Source organism: Cucumis sativus, chromosome 6 (assembly GCF_000004075.3).
Source record: "Cucumis sativus cultivar 9930 chromosome 6, Cucumber_9930_V3, whole genome shotgun sequence".
NCBI lineage: Eukaryota > Viridiplantae > Streptophyta > Magnoliopsida > Cucurbitales > Cucurbitaceae > Cucumis > Cucumis sativus.
Genome location: NC_026660.2, coordinates 10,122,184 through 10,138,271, shown reverse-complemented (window position 1 = coordinate 10,138,271; position 16,088 = coordinate 10,122,184). Strand labels below are relative to the sequence as shown.

Sequence of the window (16,088 nt, the reverse complement as noted above, 5' to 3'; positions counted from 1 at the left end):
GACAAACAAGGGGACGAAAAAATAATAATAATAATAATAATAATAATAATAATAATAATATATAAATATGGGAAATACAAAGTATATTATTGAATTAAAGTAAGGGGTTGTAAATGAAATTTATAAAAATTAAAAGGAAAAATATCTTCTTAGTCCAAGTTTGGTTTTGGTGGCGCAAAAGTGCACAACATTACATGAGATGCACCTGCGCCTCACCATAATTTTTCGTAAAAATTTATCCTCTTTTTTGTTCCTTTTTTCCTTCTTAAATAAAAAGGTAAAATCAATGTTTTCATACTACTTTTTGCTAAATATATACACTACATTCCTACTTTTAAAATTTCTTTTTGCTCATTTGTAAATTTTGTCTATTTCAAAATAATTCCTTCCATTTGTAATTAAAATTTACATTTTATGATAATTTTATTGAAACATAAGAGTTTTTTTTTATTTTATTTTTCAAATCATAATGATTAGAATCTACATTTTAAAATGATAAAAACTACATTCACACTTTCTTCGAATTGTAAAAATTAGATTTATAATTTTGATTTTAAAATCATGATCACTATTTTTAGATGAAACTTCAAAAATAATATTCACCATAAAAATGTACTTTGTATTTACCACCATGTGTGTTAGACGTACTTAAATAATAATACATATGTTTGTGCTCTATATGTGGGCGTGGACCAATAATTTATTATATTGAATTATTTTAATAGGTTTGGTCTATTGTGTGATTTATTTAAGTACGGTCATAGATTCCTAATTGAGTATGGTTAAATGAGTAGAAGCTTGTTTCTAGATTAATCAGGATTAATGGTAACCCTAATTAAATTAGTATATAAAGAAACTTGCTCTCTCGGTTCCCAACACACCAAAATAACAAGAGTCTTTTTTGTATCCCATAAAGAGAAAGATCTTACTGGGGTCATTCATAGGAAGATTCTACTAAAGACATTCATAGTTTTAGTCGAGAAAGACAATAGTCATTTTATAGTCATCATTCATTCTTTAATGGAATCTAATTTATTTTATGTATGAATGATCTTTGGTTAATCTATTGTATGATTTAAAGTATTTAATGGTGTACATGCCATTCGATTTGGACACGTAGATAAGGTATATTTGCATTTGAAAATTTTTTACTCGCTCCTCTTGGGATTGTCGAATGGGGGTATTTATAATATTCTTCTTAGGGCATTGGTATATTGTAATGCTCTAGGCCCAGGACTAGGACCGGGATTCATAATTCGAATCTTCGACATTCTCTTGCATCTCCTGCAACTTGGCAACATCATTCTTACTTGTCTTAAGGGCTTATTAGAGTGAAAGTTCCTCATATAAACCAACACGAGTTTTTTCAACATGTTTTGTTCTCACTCACATGCATCCTAGAAAAAATTTCAAGAGGTCACCCAAACATATAATTGCACGTTTAACTTTGAAGTTCCTATAATTGAGTCACCAAAGAGACATTTTGTTGATATAAGTAGTAACTTTTAATTCTTCCTTAACCTTACTTTCATGCCCTCAAGATCTCTATCATTCATATATGATATCGGTTTATTCATGTCTCCCTTCGAAACTCATGGCATTACATATATTGTTACATATAGTGTCAGAAAGATTGTCCCTCAAGATTGCAGGGGAGTAACATTGGAGCTCATATAATCAGTTCCTATCATTGAACTTGGCTTGATTATTCCATGAGTTGTTCATGTAGCCTAGAACATGAAATTTCAACTTTTCTTTTACAGGGTGTGTGTTCCCCTATGTCACGTCCTAGTTTCTGTTAGGCTTGGGCTCACCCTTGAACTTTGGGTCTTGCCCAAAGCAACCCTTTACATTACTTTTGTTAATGGCATTCTACACAAAAATAGCTAAATAAACAATGGACAACTATCTAAATAGTAAAATAAATAAATATACAAATGAAAAAAATCTAAAAGACAATTCAAAACATATAATATGAGTTCACATAAATAACTCCACTTAAACTAAAAACCTAACATTCAAATAAAGAGCCTCGCAAAAGTTAAAAACTCACCTAGACACAATAATAAAATGCATACCAACGTAAGTAATTAATTAATGTATTTGTCAAGCCTCAAACCAACCTCAATTGATGGACTAGGATCCCAATACACAACTCATGAGTCTCTCTTTCTTTGTGGGTGTCTTTTGCTTATTTCTACCTTTAACCTATTCCACCCAAAAATAAAATCATCGTGTATGAAGCCCTGTAGTCGAAATTTGTGAAGACGGAAAGCTCTCCCTTGTTTGGAAGAAGAAACCGTATGGTCAAAATTTGTGAAACCGTGAAGGCCACAAAGGTCGTGAAGGATGAACAAAACCTTGAAAATGAATGATAGAATCTACAAACTTGTCAAAGTAAACATGCTGGGTCTTCAATTTCATGTGGCTAGTTTAAATCTAAGGTTGTTTTTCCTCTTTTTTTTTAAAGAAAAAATTAGTAAATGATTTTAAAAAAACAAATGTTTTTTTAATCTATAATAATATACCGACTTGCATCTAAAAGATATGTTGTAATGTTATAAAAATAATATACACAAAACATGAGAAAGCAAGTTGTAAATTAAATGGGAGAGAAAAAATGATGGAATTCGTGCTAAGTGAGTTTCATCAACTTGTTAAGATTACTAAAAAATGTGTTGTAATGTTATAAAAATAATATAATATATCAAACTATCTTATTTGAAAAGTTTACTAAAAAAATCATCTTTCAAGTATCAACAACTTTAATTGAAAAGTTGAAAGTTCTTAATTTTTTAAAAATCAAATATTACTGAAATTGCAACAAATCATACCACTCATTTTCAATGATGTATAGACAGCATAATACATTACCTGTGTTAGTTATGTTCGTATAATATTTACTTAAAAAAAGTTGATTAATGAGATATTTTGAAGTTTATGGAAAAAACAAACAAATTAAAGAAATTTGAATTCCTAAGCTAAAGTTGGTTAATTGAATTATTACAATATTTAAGAAAAAAATAAAACAAATTAAATGTTGTACATCGTCAACAAGCTATTAACTTAAGTAAAATCAAATCTAATATAAAATAAACAATTCAAAATAGATGCAACATTTTCCTTCTAATTCATTCCGTTTGAAACACATATTTGATGCTTACCGTTAAAAAATTGATGCATGATCTCGTCACAAACACCCAATCATATTAAGGTTTAAAAAGACAATTTTGAAAAAATGTGGCATGTGTGTCAAGTGAATTGCTCTAAAACCTAATAGATCCGGGACACGCCCTAAATTTATCATTTTCTCCAATTGTCCAATAAACAAATCAAATTAGACAATTGTCTAAATTTTCTCTTTTTTTACATGAATGGTCAATAGCCTCTTACTTTACTCAAAAGCCTTATCCAAATTACCCTTTTAGTCTTCCCTACCATTCAACTTACAAATTATATAATAATATTGATTTCCAAAAAACGCATGTTAGTAAATGTTTTACAACTATGAATTAACTTTCTAACACGATATTATTTTCAAAATACACACAATGAAAGTTCACTCATGAATCTAAAAACCGTTCCCTCGTAAATGAAAAAAAAACAATCACAAGAAGCTTTAAAGGAGACAATGAGATACATTTTGATATAGACAACATAATATATTCAATATAATTTGAATCTCCTAGTTCTAAATAGACATAGCTAGTGATCTAATTTTAACAATAATATAAAAGAAAATAAATAAAATTTAGAACATGAAAAAAAAAACATTCGTTAAAATATATGCATGAAATGAATATTTTAAAAATATAATGAAAATTAATTAAATATAGAGTAGAAATAATATTTCGTATGAAATAACTATTTTGTTAAAAGAAGAGCTAATTGCTATCCAACTTTCTACCTCCATACTCACATTTGATATACACTAAAACAAACTACTTATTTTATTTATATCCAATCGTTACATTTGATAACCTTCCACTTTGGTAAAACCATTTTCATGCCTTGTGTCCTTAAAAAAACAAACATATAACTATCTTATTTCTATTATTAGTTTAAGTCACATCTAGAAATATATATATATATATATATATATATATATATATATATATATATGCACACACATGTATGTATATGCCATTGTTGTTGCCTGCTGAATTTGACCAAAGTTTCACTCTCAAGAGTATTATTTTTATAAAAATGTTTGCCACTAATTTAGTTTTTTAATATGATGTGAAAGAGAAGTTTAGATTTGAATTTTAATCTATGATACTGACATGATGGCATTACTCAAAGAAATACATAATTATTATGTCATGCAGTGTTTTATTTTTGAATAGTGAAGTCCTAGCCCAATATCGTATGATGAGTTCTTGATGGAATTGATGGTTGATTTCAAAATCATTTATTTTCATTGTCGTTTGATTTAATTTTGAATAGGACATATTGCATTGGGATTGCTGACGTGGCAATAAGGGTGTTTTGGAGATTTGGTTAATGAGAGTGACATCAATACGATGCTTACAACAAATATGTAACCAGTACATGTATTCAAACGTTCAACGATGACTAAGGTATAGTTTAATGTTGAATGATAATTAAAATAATTTTAGAAAATAGTTTAAATATTGTTTTGGTATTTTTTATGGTTGATTTTGATTTATGTATTTTTAAAAATTTTATTTTGGTCGATGTGCTTTTAACTTTCGAATTTTATACTTAAATATTAAAATGATCCTTTTGATTTCTTGAAAATTAAATACAAATAAAAATAAAGGACAGAATGGATATTTTTTTAAAATTGTAGGAACAAAATCAAATAAATAACAAAGATGATCCTCTAAAAACAAAAATATATTTCTCAAGTTTTATTTTTTTAAATTAGCTTTCTTCTTTTTCTAAACAATTGAAATTAACTCAAATGTTTATATTTAAATAAGTCCATCTAAAAGATAATTGTCATGATGTTTCATCCTAAAATTTAGATGTTAAAATTTGCCAATATTGTAATAGTTGTACTAAAAACTGAGGTGTTTTATGAAAACAAAAATTTTAAAGCAAGTGATTTAATAAGAACATAGTTGTATTTTATGTTTTTAAATATGTGTTTTGTGACAAGTTGAAAAATTGGATTCTAGTTTTTTTAAAAATAGATGTATTTCACACTATATATTTATAAATTTTAAAACTAGTATTACTTCTCTATGGTATATATAAAAGAATGGATGAGCATAAACTTTTTGTTTTCAATTTTATATAGCTTTTAGTAGATTTATTTGTTTCATACTTTCATTTTATTGTAATTTGTTTATATTTTTTAATTTAAAATTAATTAATAAATACTTAAGTATTGATAAATTAAAAAATTAATCTCTCATTAATTACATCGTTAAAATTTCTCTAAAACCATTCACATCTCTCTATCTACCATCTATTCACATTGTCTTCTCTCATATATTAACTATTTTGTATTTATTTCAACCTTTTAAATTATTTTTCATTCAGTTCACAACAAAAAGTTAAAAGTGTGAAGAAATTAGTCTTTCAACAAGTTTAAATGAAAATTTATGAGACAAAGTTGCTATAAAAGCCCACAAACCTTCATCAAATTTTTGCCATGTCTAGGAGAAGCAATCAACCCAATAAAAAAGATGAAGAGAAATTGATGAGAATTAAAAGATGAAAAATGTAAAAGTGGAAGACTAGAGAGATAACGGTAAGAAGCATCATTTAAAAAAAAAACGAAGTGACATGAGGACGCCAAAAAATTAGGTTTTTTAGTTTTTAATTATTGCTTTGTAATTAAGTATGGTTTTTATGTAAAAATGTAGAACGTGTGACACTAGTATATTATAGATCTTATAATTGAGGGGACGAAAGAAAAATATTCTCTCAAGTATAAATAGTTTGTGAAAGTTAGACTTTAGCCTATATATTTGATCAAACCTCATACATTCATAAATAGTTCCTACGTGCCAGACTATTTTCCATTATTCTATTAAACAAAAATGACTAAATTGAAGTTATAAACCATTAAAACTAAATTCTATTTTTTAAAATCACAAAGACTAAATTTGTAATTTAACCTAAAAAATTAACCTAATCATTATTTTGTATTATAATATAATTATAATACATTTCATAATACATATTATATTTTAAAAAAATGAATTGAGTTTATATCTTACATATTGTTCTTCTAAATGTTTTTATATGTATTTAATATAATTATGCTCTTTTTAAGATGTAAAGTATAAATTAAGAATAAAATCAGAACATTCAAATGTTATTTCTCATAATTTAAACTATGTGAATCATGAAATCTGAAAAACAATTTTCAGAAATATAATTCAAATTATTTGCCAAACACATATATGCTGAATTCATTGAATCTTAAAACATAAAATATATTTCAGATTTTCTACCAAACATGTTCTTAGTTATTGAAGTAAAAATAAGTCACAACACAAACAAAAAAATCAAGAAAATAAATAAAATATAATACATAAATAACAATAAGAAATATAAAATAAAATAAATCACTTCCTTCCATCTATTTGAAAATTTCACCAATACGTGTAACTTACAAACTTCATGGATTATATGACCACTAAGTTTGTATCTTCAAAACATTCGCTAAAATGAGATGTAAGGAAGTGACACATGACAATTGACACTATTCAACACATATGACATTTTAGGTGAGATGGAGAGACTCACGTATAGAACATAATTGACATCTATTTAATAATATTTATAATAACCATCACATACTTCATTTCAATAAAATTTACACACTTGCAAGTGTTGGGTTCATGAAATTGTTGTAAAATATTTTATATGAGGTATATAACATTGTCAATTCATTGGCTAGCATATAAGGATATGTATTCTCTTTCTAAGTTTATCAAGATAAAAAAATGAATATAACTACTATTACGATACATTTACATCTAATATTTATACGGATGTCCAAATTAAATAAAATAAAATTTTAATCCAAATGAAAGGTTAAAAGGGAATATGAAACCATAAAACCAAAATAATCCTAAGTATAAAAACAAAACTATCGTAAGAATTTTGAGAAGAGGTTTTGAATTTGCAAATAAGTATAAAATGCACACACTAAAATAATCCTAATTCTTTCTATAATTCCAATATTTTTTAAAAATATATATATAATAGTAAAATGATTGTGGTAAAAGATTCAACCAAATGACATTTAGAACGAGATGGTGTCTTATCAAGCATCAAAGTCACATTCAAATATATATATATATACACACCATAGGGGAGTCAGGTTGGGGCAAGGGGGAAAGTGCCCCATGGCATTGGTCGAAATGAACTAATTTATATAGAGAGTTTGTATATATATGTCATATAGTTGTTTATTTCATATCAATACATATAGCTGTTTAATGCATGTCCGCTGTCTTTGTAGTCCCAAGCCATCAAAGCACAATTATTTTATTTCTAGGAAAATTATTATATTTTTTTAATATTTTAATATTTTTTCTTATTTAGTATATTTTAGGATTTTTCTTAAGAAAAAAAGAAAGACAATTTTGGATTTCAGGTCATGTGAACTACACATATGAGTTGCTAACTTTTTGGCTCATTAATTGCATATGAATTTAATTTCAAACTTTTATAATTTCATGGTTGATCTAATTTAATACAACTATTTTTTTTCTCTCAAGTATAAATATTTTGACTATTTTTCTTATAATTAAACTTAGTATCTAAAATTTTGAAGATCCGTCTAATATGTTAAAAACAAAAAGAATTAACTGTGCATCTAATTGAGTTTTATTTATTTTTTAATTAGTTAGTAATATATGTTTCATTTAACAAAGAAAACATAGAATTTGTGATTTGTCAGGCACAAAGTTAATTTTATATATGATATAAAAATTTTCTTTTTTACTTTTTTATATAAAAGGTGTATTTGATATAAACTTGAATCATATGAATCTATCAAATACGATATCATGAGAATTTCTTATACCCATTTTAACAAGTATTTTTTAATATATATGTATAAGAGACATATTATTAGATATAAACTTGAAACATAGAAATCTATCAAACAAACAACAACGAATTTTGATGCTTATTATACCCATTTTTAATATTCAGTGGTCAAAATACGTAAACAAATTCAGAAAATCTTGTATGAAACTGTGCTTCGTAACTTAAAATTTTGGCTCTATCAGATGTACCTTTAATTGTTCGATTTGTTTAATTCTATTAAAGTAGTTTGTTAAATAATGTTTCAAAGAAAATTGTTATAGGGTAAAAGAGAGAGCACATAGGATGTTTTTAAATAAAAAACAAAGTTTAGTTATCATTAACTAAGCGTAATTATTTCATTAAATAAATTGACAATACTCCTCGATTTATAGATTTTGGTAAACACAATTAACCGTAGCTAGTTTAGTCTAAACTGCTTAAGTTAATTTAAATATAAATAGTCTTATAACAATTTTTTTTATTACAATATTTCTTTCAACATACATTAAATAGATGGCCAAGGTTGACATGACTACATAATTTGTTTGTTATGTTATGTCCAATCTATAAAAAATTTGGAGGACATCTCAAAATGGGATGGAGTTGAAAGTCGTTATGAACAATAATAACTTAAATGAAAAGAATAAAAGAATGTATAGATGAAATGAAGAAGAAAATAGTAATAAATACATGGATGAAATTAGAAAAAAATAAATATAAATATCGAAATTTAAAAAAATTGTTATAAAAATTAATAAATAATAAAGTGAAATTAAAGTTGCCTATATATTTAATGGACAATATTTCTTGAAGTAATGCCACGTATGAATGAGTTCACCAAACTGACCCCACCAAAACCCTTCGACCAATAATATCACAGCGACAGTACACAAAGCTCGTCTAAAAGTCAAAGCTGACCGATCAAAGACTGTTGTATTTCCGTTATAAAGCATTCGTCGCCGGCCCTTTCCGTTTCATCGAAAAACTGATGACCTTTCATTTTTCCGATTAGATAATTCCGTAATTAACTCAACCAGAGAAGAATTTTGAATCGCAAACAGTTTGATTCGTTTGATTTCTACTGTTTTTATCAGTTCTAGGACGAAAGCGATCAGGATCAGAAGCGGATTTCGTTGAAAACTAGGTCTGTAATCGCCGAATTGCGGCGTTTATGGTCCAAGGAGAAATGAATTGATTGGATTGTTGGGAGAGAGATGAACGGGAGCCATGGGTCAGTTCATCCGGTGGAAGAAATTCCGACGACCGATGTCGGAGATGCTGCGCCGGTAATCAGAATGAAGGACATAGAAGGAATGCCCGGTACTCGCGGTGGTCTCGCTCTTCGTTGCATCCAATTAGGGTTCGCCATTGCTGCCTTTTCTGTCATGGCCGCCTCCCGCGACTTTTCTTCTGTTTCTGCATTTAGGTGATTTTTCATTCACTCGATCAATTCCATTTTTCCCTCTAATTCCGTCGAATTCTTATTCTAACTCGTTTGATAGCATAAAGAAGTTTCAAACTCGGCCTTGCAAGGCAGTTCCCACATGAATTTCGGTTTTCGCCACTTGCATCCACAGAATCCCTTAAATCTAACCCGCTACTAAACTTCCTGTAATTACGTAGTTAATTTCTACATGCGATCGCTGTTGCGAAGAACATTCACGATACTGATACACTGTACGTTTATCTTTGCATCAGCTACCTTGTCGCAGCTGCCAGTTTACAGGGTGTATGGAGTTTTGCCCTAGCAATTATTGACACTTATGCTCTGTTAGTGAAGCGAACCTTGCAAAATCGCTCAATTGTTAGTTTTTTTGCTGTAGGCGATGGGGTAAGTCCATTCATTAAAACCAATTGGCTTGTTGAAATGCTCTTATAATCTACTTCTGTTTGTCCATTTTGAACTAATCCTGCATCAATTATTTCTTACCATGTCTGTTCCATCACTAATAATTATTGAACAGAGTTTTCAAGAATCTTTCACTCAATTTATTTATGAATAAGTGAGGGAATTTATACAAGTCTGTACATGGGAGTTTTAACAATGGTTGTAACAGAAATGAAACTCCTTTAACAAGCTGGAGGTTGAAGAAAACTGATAACTAACTCTTAACATACTAATTGTCTAATACTCCCCCTCAAGATGGAGAAAATATATCTTTGACTCCCATCTTGCACATGTGAAGAGACAAGGTTGTGGCATTGAGGGGCTTAGTAAGAGCATCAACAAGTTGATGAGCAGAGTGAATAGGGAGTAATTTGATTGATCCATTAGTGACCCTATCTTGGACAAAGTGGCAATCAAGTTCTATGTGTTTGGTTCTCTCATGAAACATAGGGTTATTAGCTATGTAAATGGCAGCCTGGTTATCACAGTAACAATGGCTGGTGTATCTAATTCAATTTGAAGTTCTTTGAGGAGACTTTTGAGCCATACAACTTCACAGGACACTGTGGCCAATGCTCGATACTCTGCTTCAGCCGGTGACCGAGAAACTGTTTGCTGTTTCTTTGACTTCCACGATACTAAAGACTTTCCAAGGAAGACACAAAACCCAGTAATTGAGCGACGAGTGTCAGAACATGATCCCCTATCCACATCTGCAAAGGCTTTCAGGGATAAATCATCTGTTTTGGACAAGAAGATTCCTTGACCAGGTGAGCCTTTGATATATCTCAAGAGATGATTTGCGGCATCCATATGTATCTTGTTGGGTTTTTCCATGAACTGGCTAAGTTTGTGAACAACAAACGTGATGTCTGGTCTTGAAATGGTCAAATATAGACGCTTCCCAACTAATCTTCTATAAGCAGTTGGCAATGAGATTCATAGGTACTGAGGTTGGTTTGGCACCAAGTAAGCCTGCTTCTTCCAATAAACGCAAGGCATAATGTCTCTGTGACAAGAGAATGCCGGTTGAAGATTGGGCTAGTTCAAGGCCAAGAAAGAATTTAAGGGATCCCAAGTCTTTGAGTAGGAATTTATGGTTGAGTTCAGTTTGTAGATCACGAAGGTGGCCGTCATTTGCTCCCGTGATAATAATGTCATCAACATAGACAAGTAGAGCAATAAAGTTGTTACCTTGGCCTTTTATGAAGAGTGAATAATCTGCTTTTGATTGTCGGAAGCCTATTGAGATAAGAAACTGAGAGAACTTAGCAAACCCTTGACGAGAGGCTTGCTTTAGACCAGATATGGACCTGTGAAGTTTGCAGACCATTTTCTCCCCCTGAATGGTGAGATTTGGTTTATAACCAAGTGGTAAGTCCATGTACACTTCCTCAAACAAGTCTCCATGGAGAAAGGCATTATTCACATCTAGCTGAGTTAGTCGCCAGTTCTTTGATACAACAATAGTTAACAATGTCTTGACAGTAACCATCTTGGCTACAGGTGAAAAGGTTTCAAAGTAATCCAGGCCTTCTTGCTGTGTAAAGCCTTTTGCAACAAGTCTGGCTTTATAATGTTCAATGGTGCCATCAGCTTTGTGTTTAATTTTGTATATCCACTGGCAGCCAACAGTATTCTTGCCAGTTGGTAAGGGAACTATGATCCACGTATGATTGGCTTCCATAGCCTTTAGTTCGACTTCCATGGCCTTTTTCCAATCATCATGTATCACAGCCTCATGGTAAAATGTAGGTTCTTTTAAGGTGGACATTTGTAGTATTGAATGTTTGAAGGAAGGGGAGAGGGCTTGGTATGATAGATATTGGTTCAAAGGATATTTAGTGGAGTCTTGGTGGGAAGTTTATGAGGTAAGAAGGCTGCAGTGGTAGGCTTGTAGATAAGAGGGTTGTTTGATGACACGAGTTGATCTTACTATGGGGTTAGAAGTCTGAGATGGATTTTGGTTATGTTGTTGGTTTGGGGATGGTTCATTTGTGGGCTGATCTATGGGTTCTGAGGTGCTGTCATAATTGAGAACTGATGGGGAAGGAACAGTAGGTGTAATTGGTGGAGGATGATGATAGTCAGTAGACTCATGGAAGGTTTTAGGTAGGGAAAAACCTGGAAATGGGTCTTCCATGGGCTGTGAAATAGGGGAGCCTTTGAATGGGAAGATTTCCTCTTGGAAAATTACATCTCTTGAGATGAAAAACTTCTTTTGGTGAATGTTGTATAGTTTGTATACCTTCATGCCTTGTGGATAGCCTATGAGAACGGTCGGTATTGCTCTTGGTTGAAACTTAGAGCGATTGTGTGGAAGTGTGGAAGCATAGCAAAGACATCCGAATACCTTTAGAGGTTTATAGTCGGGCAAGTTGTTAAGCAATTGGAATGGAGACTTCCAACTTAGCAACTTCGAAGGAGTTCTTTTGATAAAAAAAGCATTCTCCCTAAAAGGTTAATGGAATACCTGATTGGAAGAATAGTGCTCGGGCTGTATTGAGTATGTGTTGATGCTTTCTTTCAACCACTGAGTTCTGTTGAGGGCAACTAACACAAGAGAATTGATGCAACACTCCTTTCTCTTTAAAGAAATCAGTGAACATAAGCTCAGGGGCATTAAGTTTGCTTGATTCTTTTACCATGTTGAGTTTCAATGAGTTTGAAAAACTGAGGTATGACAAGCTTGACATCAGATTTCTGTTTAAGCATGAAGACCCATGTAAAAGGAGTAGCATCATCTACTATGGTAAGAAAATAACAGTATCCAGCATGAGTAGCAGTAGACATAGGACCCCAGATATCAACATGAATGAGATCAAAAGCATTAGAAGACAAATGATTATTTGAAGGAAAAGAGAGTTTTCTTTGTTTTGCTAAAGGACAAGTAGTACAATGATGAGAACAAAAAGATTTCAAATGCAACAAACTTTGCAGAGATTTCAATGTATCAAAAGATGGATGACCAAGTCTTTGATGCCACAAAGAAGCATCATTATTAGTTACAGTACAGATAGGTAAATGCACAGTGGAGTCTCTTCCAAAACTGAAGACATAGAGACCGTATAGAAGTTCAGCACTGCCAATCTTCTTCAAAGTGAACTTGTCCTAAATCACACAAGTGTTATTGGAGAAGCTAATATTTACTGGCATGTCCTTTGTCAACGCACTCACTGATATAAGATTGAATGAAAATTCTGGTATGTACAATACATTATGCAGCTCATACCAGAATTTTAATTTCAAAAACTTGTTTGTTTGGCAAACAAATTGATGTAGAGCATGGTTGAATTGATGCAAAAAGAGACTTGCAACAAGAGATATGAGTAGATGCTCCAGAGTCTATTATCCATAAAGGAGATGAATAAGAAGTACCTGCTATGTGAGAGGTAGTTTGTTGACTGGAAGTGTTTATTTGGGACTGAAGTTAAGAAGATTTTGACATTGTATCAGGCTTCTGCAGTGTTGTTAATCTTTGGAATTGAACTGAGTTCCGTGGTCCCTTGAGGTGTAGTCTCATCATTCTGAGTTGTTACTGAATTGGCAGCGTTATTATTTCTCTGCTGTTGCTGTTACTGAAAATCCATGAGATATTCCATCTGAAGGAAGTCTGCCATTTCTTTTAGGCCATCACAAGTATAAGTTCCACAGTTGCAGGCTGGTCTGTATGTATTCAATTCATCAATCAAAGTCTTGAACTTAGTAAAATAGATACCAATGGAGTCTTGGTTCTGTGACAGTGTTGCCAGGGATCGTTTCAATTGAAATATCCTTGGTGCATTCTTCTTTTGGAATCTTTCCTTGAGGTCTACCCATATTGTTCTTGCAGAGTTTGAGAAGAGAATACTGGCTGAGATGGGTTTAGAGACTAAGTTTAATATCCAAGAAATAACAATGTTGTTATTTCTGATCCAAGCTGGAAGGAGATCTCTGGTTGGTCGTGTGATAGTTCCATCAACGAAGCCGATTTTATTCTTCACAGAGAGTCCAATGGTCATCGCTCCAAGAGATGTAATTCTCCTCAGTCAACTGTTCCGTGACAAGTACCAAGTTCGTATTATCGTTGTGATGAAGGAAATAAGGATTCAAATATCCTTGGTTATGATCGAAAGAGGTTTGGGCAGAGGTATCATACTGATTCGAATTGGGATTTTCTTGGTTTTCCCGCGAGGTGTGTGACACATTGATGGTCGGAGTCGGAGTCGTCGCAGCGGAAGGTTTCAGTGGTATGAACAAAGTTCGACCACCGGAAAGTTTGGGAGGAAAGGGTGTGCTCTGATACCATATTGAACAGAGTTTTCAAGAATCTTTCACTCGATTTATTTATGAACAAGTGAGGGAATTTGTACAAGTCTGTACATGGGAGTTTTAACAATGGTTGTAATAGAAATGAAACTCCTTTAACAAGCTGGAGGTTGAAGAAAACTGATAACTAACTCTTAACATACTAACTGTCTAATAATAATACAAGTAAGATGCTGAAAAGAAAAGCTACCAATTACCAATGTTTTAAGTTGAATCCGCTGACCCATGTTGATAAACTTTATCATTATTACCATCATCAAATTTTGAGTATAAAGTGGTTGCTATGTTGGCTACTAACAGTGAAATAGTTGCTTCTCTTGTCTCTTCCTACAGATCACTACCACGCTCACATTTGCTGCAGCATGTGCTTGTGCTGGCATCACAGTTCTAATAGACAATGACCTTGACCTTTGTTCTGTGAATAAATGTGTACAGCTTCAGTCTGCAACTGCAATGGCATTCCTTTGCTGGTTCACTACATTGCCTTCCTTTTTCTTCAACTACTGGTCACTCGCATCGCGATAGAAAGGTAACTCAAGCAAACAGTGATAATCCCATTTGTAAATACCCCTTCCCCTTACATTCAATTGTAATTTTTTTTCCCCTTTTATCTGTCAGTTTTGTTTGAATATGCTTGGCTGGTATCGATGGTGTTACTGAGTCGATATCCAAGATTATAATATACACTTTAGTTGTGTAGATGCGATACTATCTATGTTCACTATAAAACATATTAGTCTGGTGGTGTTCTTTCATTGTTTATGATATTATTCTCTGAGGGATGTAGAATCCAATGTTATTGTCTTAAGAAAAGTTGATTTTTTTTCTCTCTCCTGCTTGTCCTGTCCATTAATTGAAAATGGGAAACGTATTGTCATTTTCTTATGTGTGTATTGGGAAAGAATCATTTCTCTATTGTGACTTTCATCCCAAAAGCGCGTACATGTTTCCCAGTCTTGGATAGAAACAGAACGATATTCTTCTTCTTGTGTAAATGTGGTTTTGGATTGATATGTTGGACTAGGTAACGTATGTTTTTGTTTGTCCATTTTATCCTCTTTCTTGGAAGTCAGAGATTTGAATCTTAAAGGAAATAGTACGTGTTGATTACTAGTGAGGTATACTTTAGCATGGAACATCATTATTTGATCATTCAATTTGTCAATTTTGAGTTATATTCATGTTGATTGGTTATAGTCTTTCATTTGTTAAACACAGTTTTCTAGAAATCCTAGATGCACATGCTAAAAACTTGAGATATAATTCTCCAGGGGACATAAGAATTAAGCTTAGGCCTATTGAAGCTTATTATTTTTTGGAGATCTGATTCGTTCCAAATTCTTTATTTTGGAATGATTAGACTCACTTTATATTTAAATATAAATACTATTTAGTCCATTTGTTTTAGGACTCGTTTGTATTTTCAAATGTTCTTGTAACTGGTCATTAACTTGTTGGTTTGAATACAACATTTTTATCACAAATTTGATAAAATAATAAGGGCAAATTGCAAAACTTTATTAATTTTTTTTTTTCATTTGAGGGTTTAATTTATACAACTAAGGTAAGTTTGAAGGTTCAAATTTTATAAGTGTAAATTTAAGAGTGAAATTGCAACTATCCCACTCTTTACAGGTGGTTTTTGCAATTTGTTCAAATAAAAATTATAATAATAAAGTTTATACAAGAAAAGATAACAAGAACATATATTCAAAATTTAACAGTAAATTATACTAAATGCTAAATATGGACACCTTATTCAAAACACAATAACAACTAATTTAAAAACTGAAAATCCACTGCTTTAGGCAAACAAAATTGCATCCATAATTCTCAAATTTCATTCCACAAACTCCCTCTAATCATGTTAGCC

The 16,088-nt window shown here is 31.2% G+C and overlaps 1 protein-coding gene across 1 annotated transcript; it reads left to right on the top strand.

Moving 5' to 3' along the window:
• Window positions 1-8,956: 8,956 nt before the first annotated feature.
• LOC101216015 (CASP-like protein 5A2) lies at window positions 8,957-15,044 on the top strand. Its single transcript, XM_004145695.3, has 3 exons — window positions 8,957-9,445; window positions 9,718-9,850; window positions 14,549-15,044. Exons 1-3 carry the CDS (start codon window positions 9,234-9,236, stop codon window positions 14,738-14,740), a joined length of 537 nt encoding a protein of 178 aa, XP_004145743.1. The 5' UTR covers window positions 8,957-9,233; the 3' UTR covers window positions 14,741-15,044.
• The last annotated feature ends 1,044 nt before the right edge of the window (window positions 15,045-16,088 follow it).

Coding starts and splice junctions, on each gene's coding strand:
- LOC101216015 (XM_004145695.3), top strand. CDS start 9,234: ATGAACGGGAGCCATGGGTCAGTTCATCCGGTGGAAGAAATTCCGACG. Junction 9,446..9,717: donor TCTTCTGTTTCTGCATTTAG/GTGATTTTTCAT, acceptor TCTTTGCATCAG/CTACCTTGTCGCAGCTGCCA. Junction 9,851..14,548: donor TTTTTGCTGTAGGCGATGGG/GTAAGTCCATTC, acceptor CTCTTCCTACAG/ATCACTACCACGCTCACATT.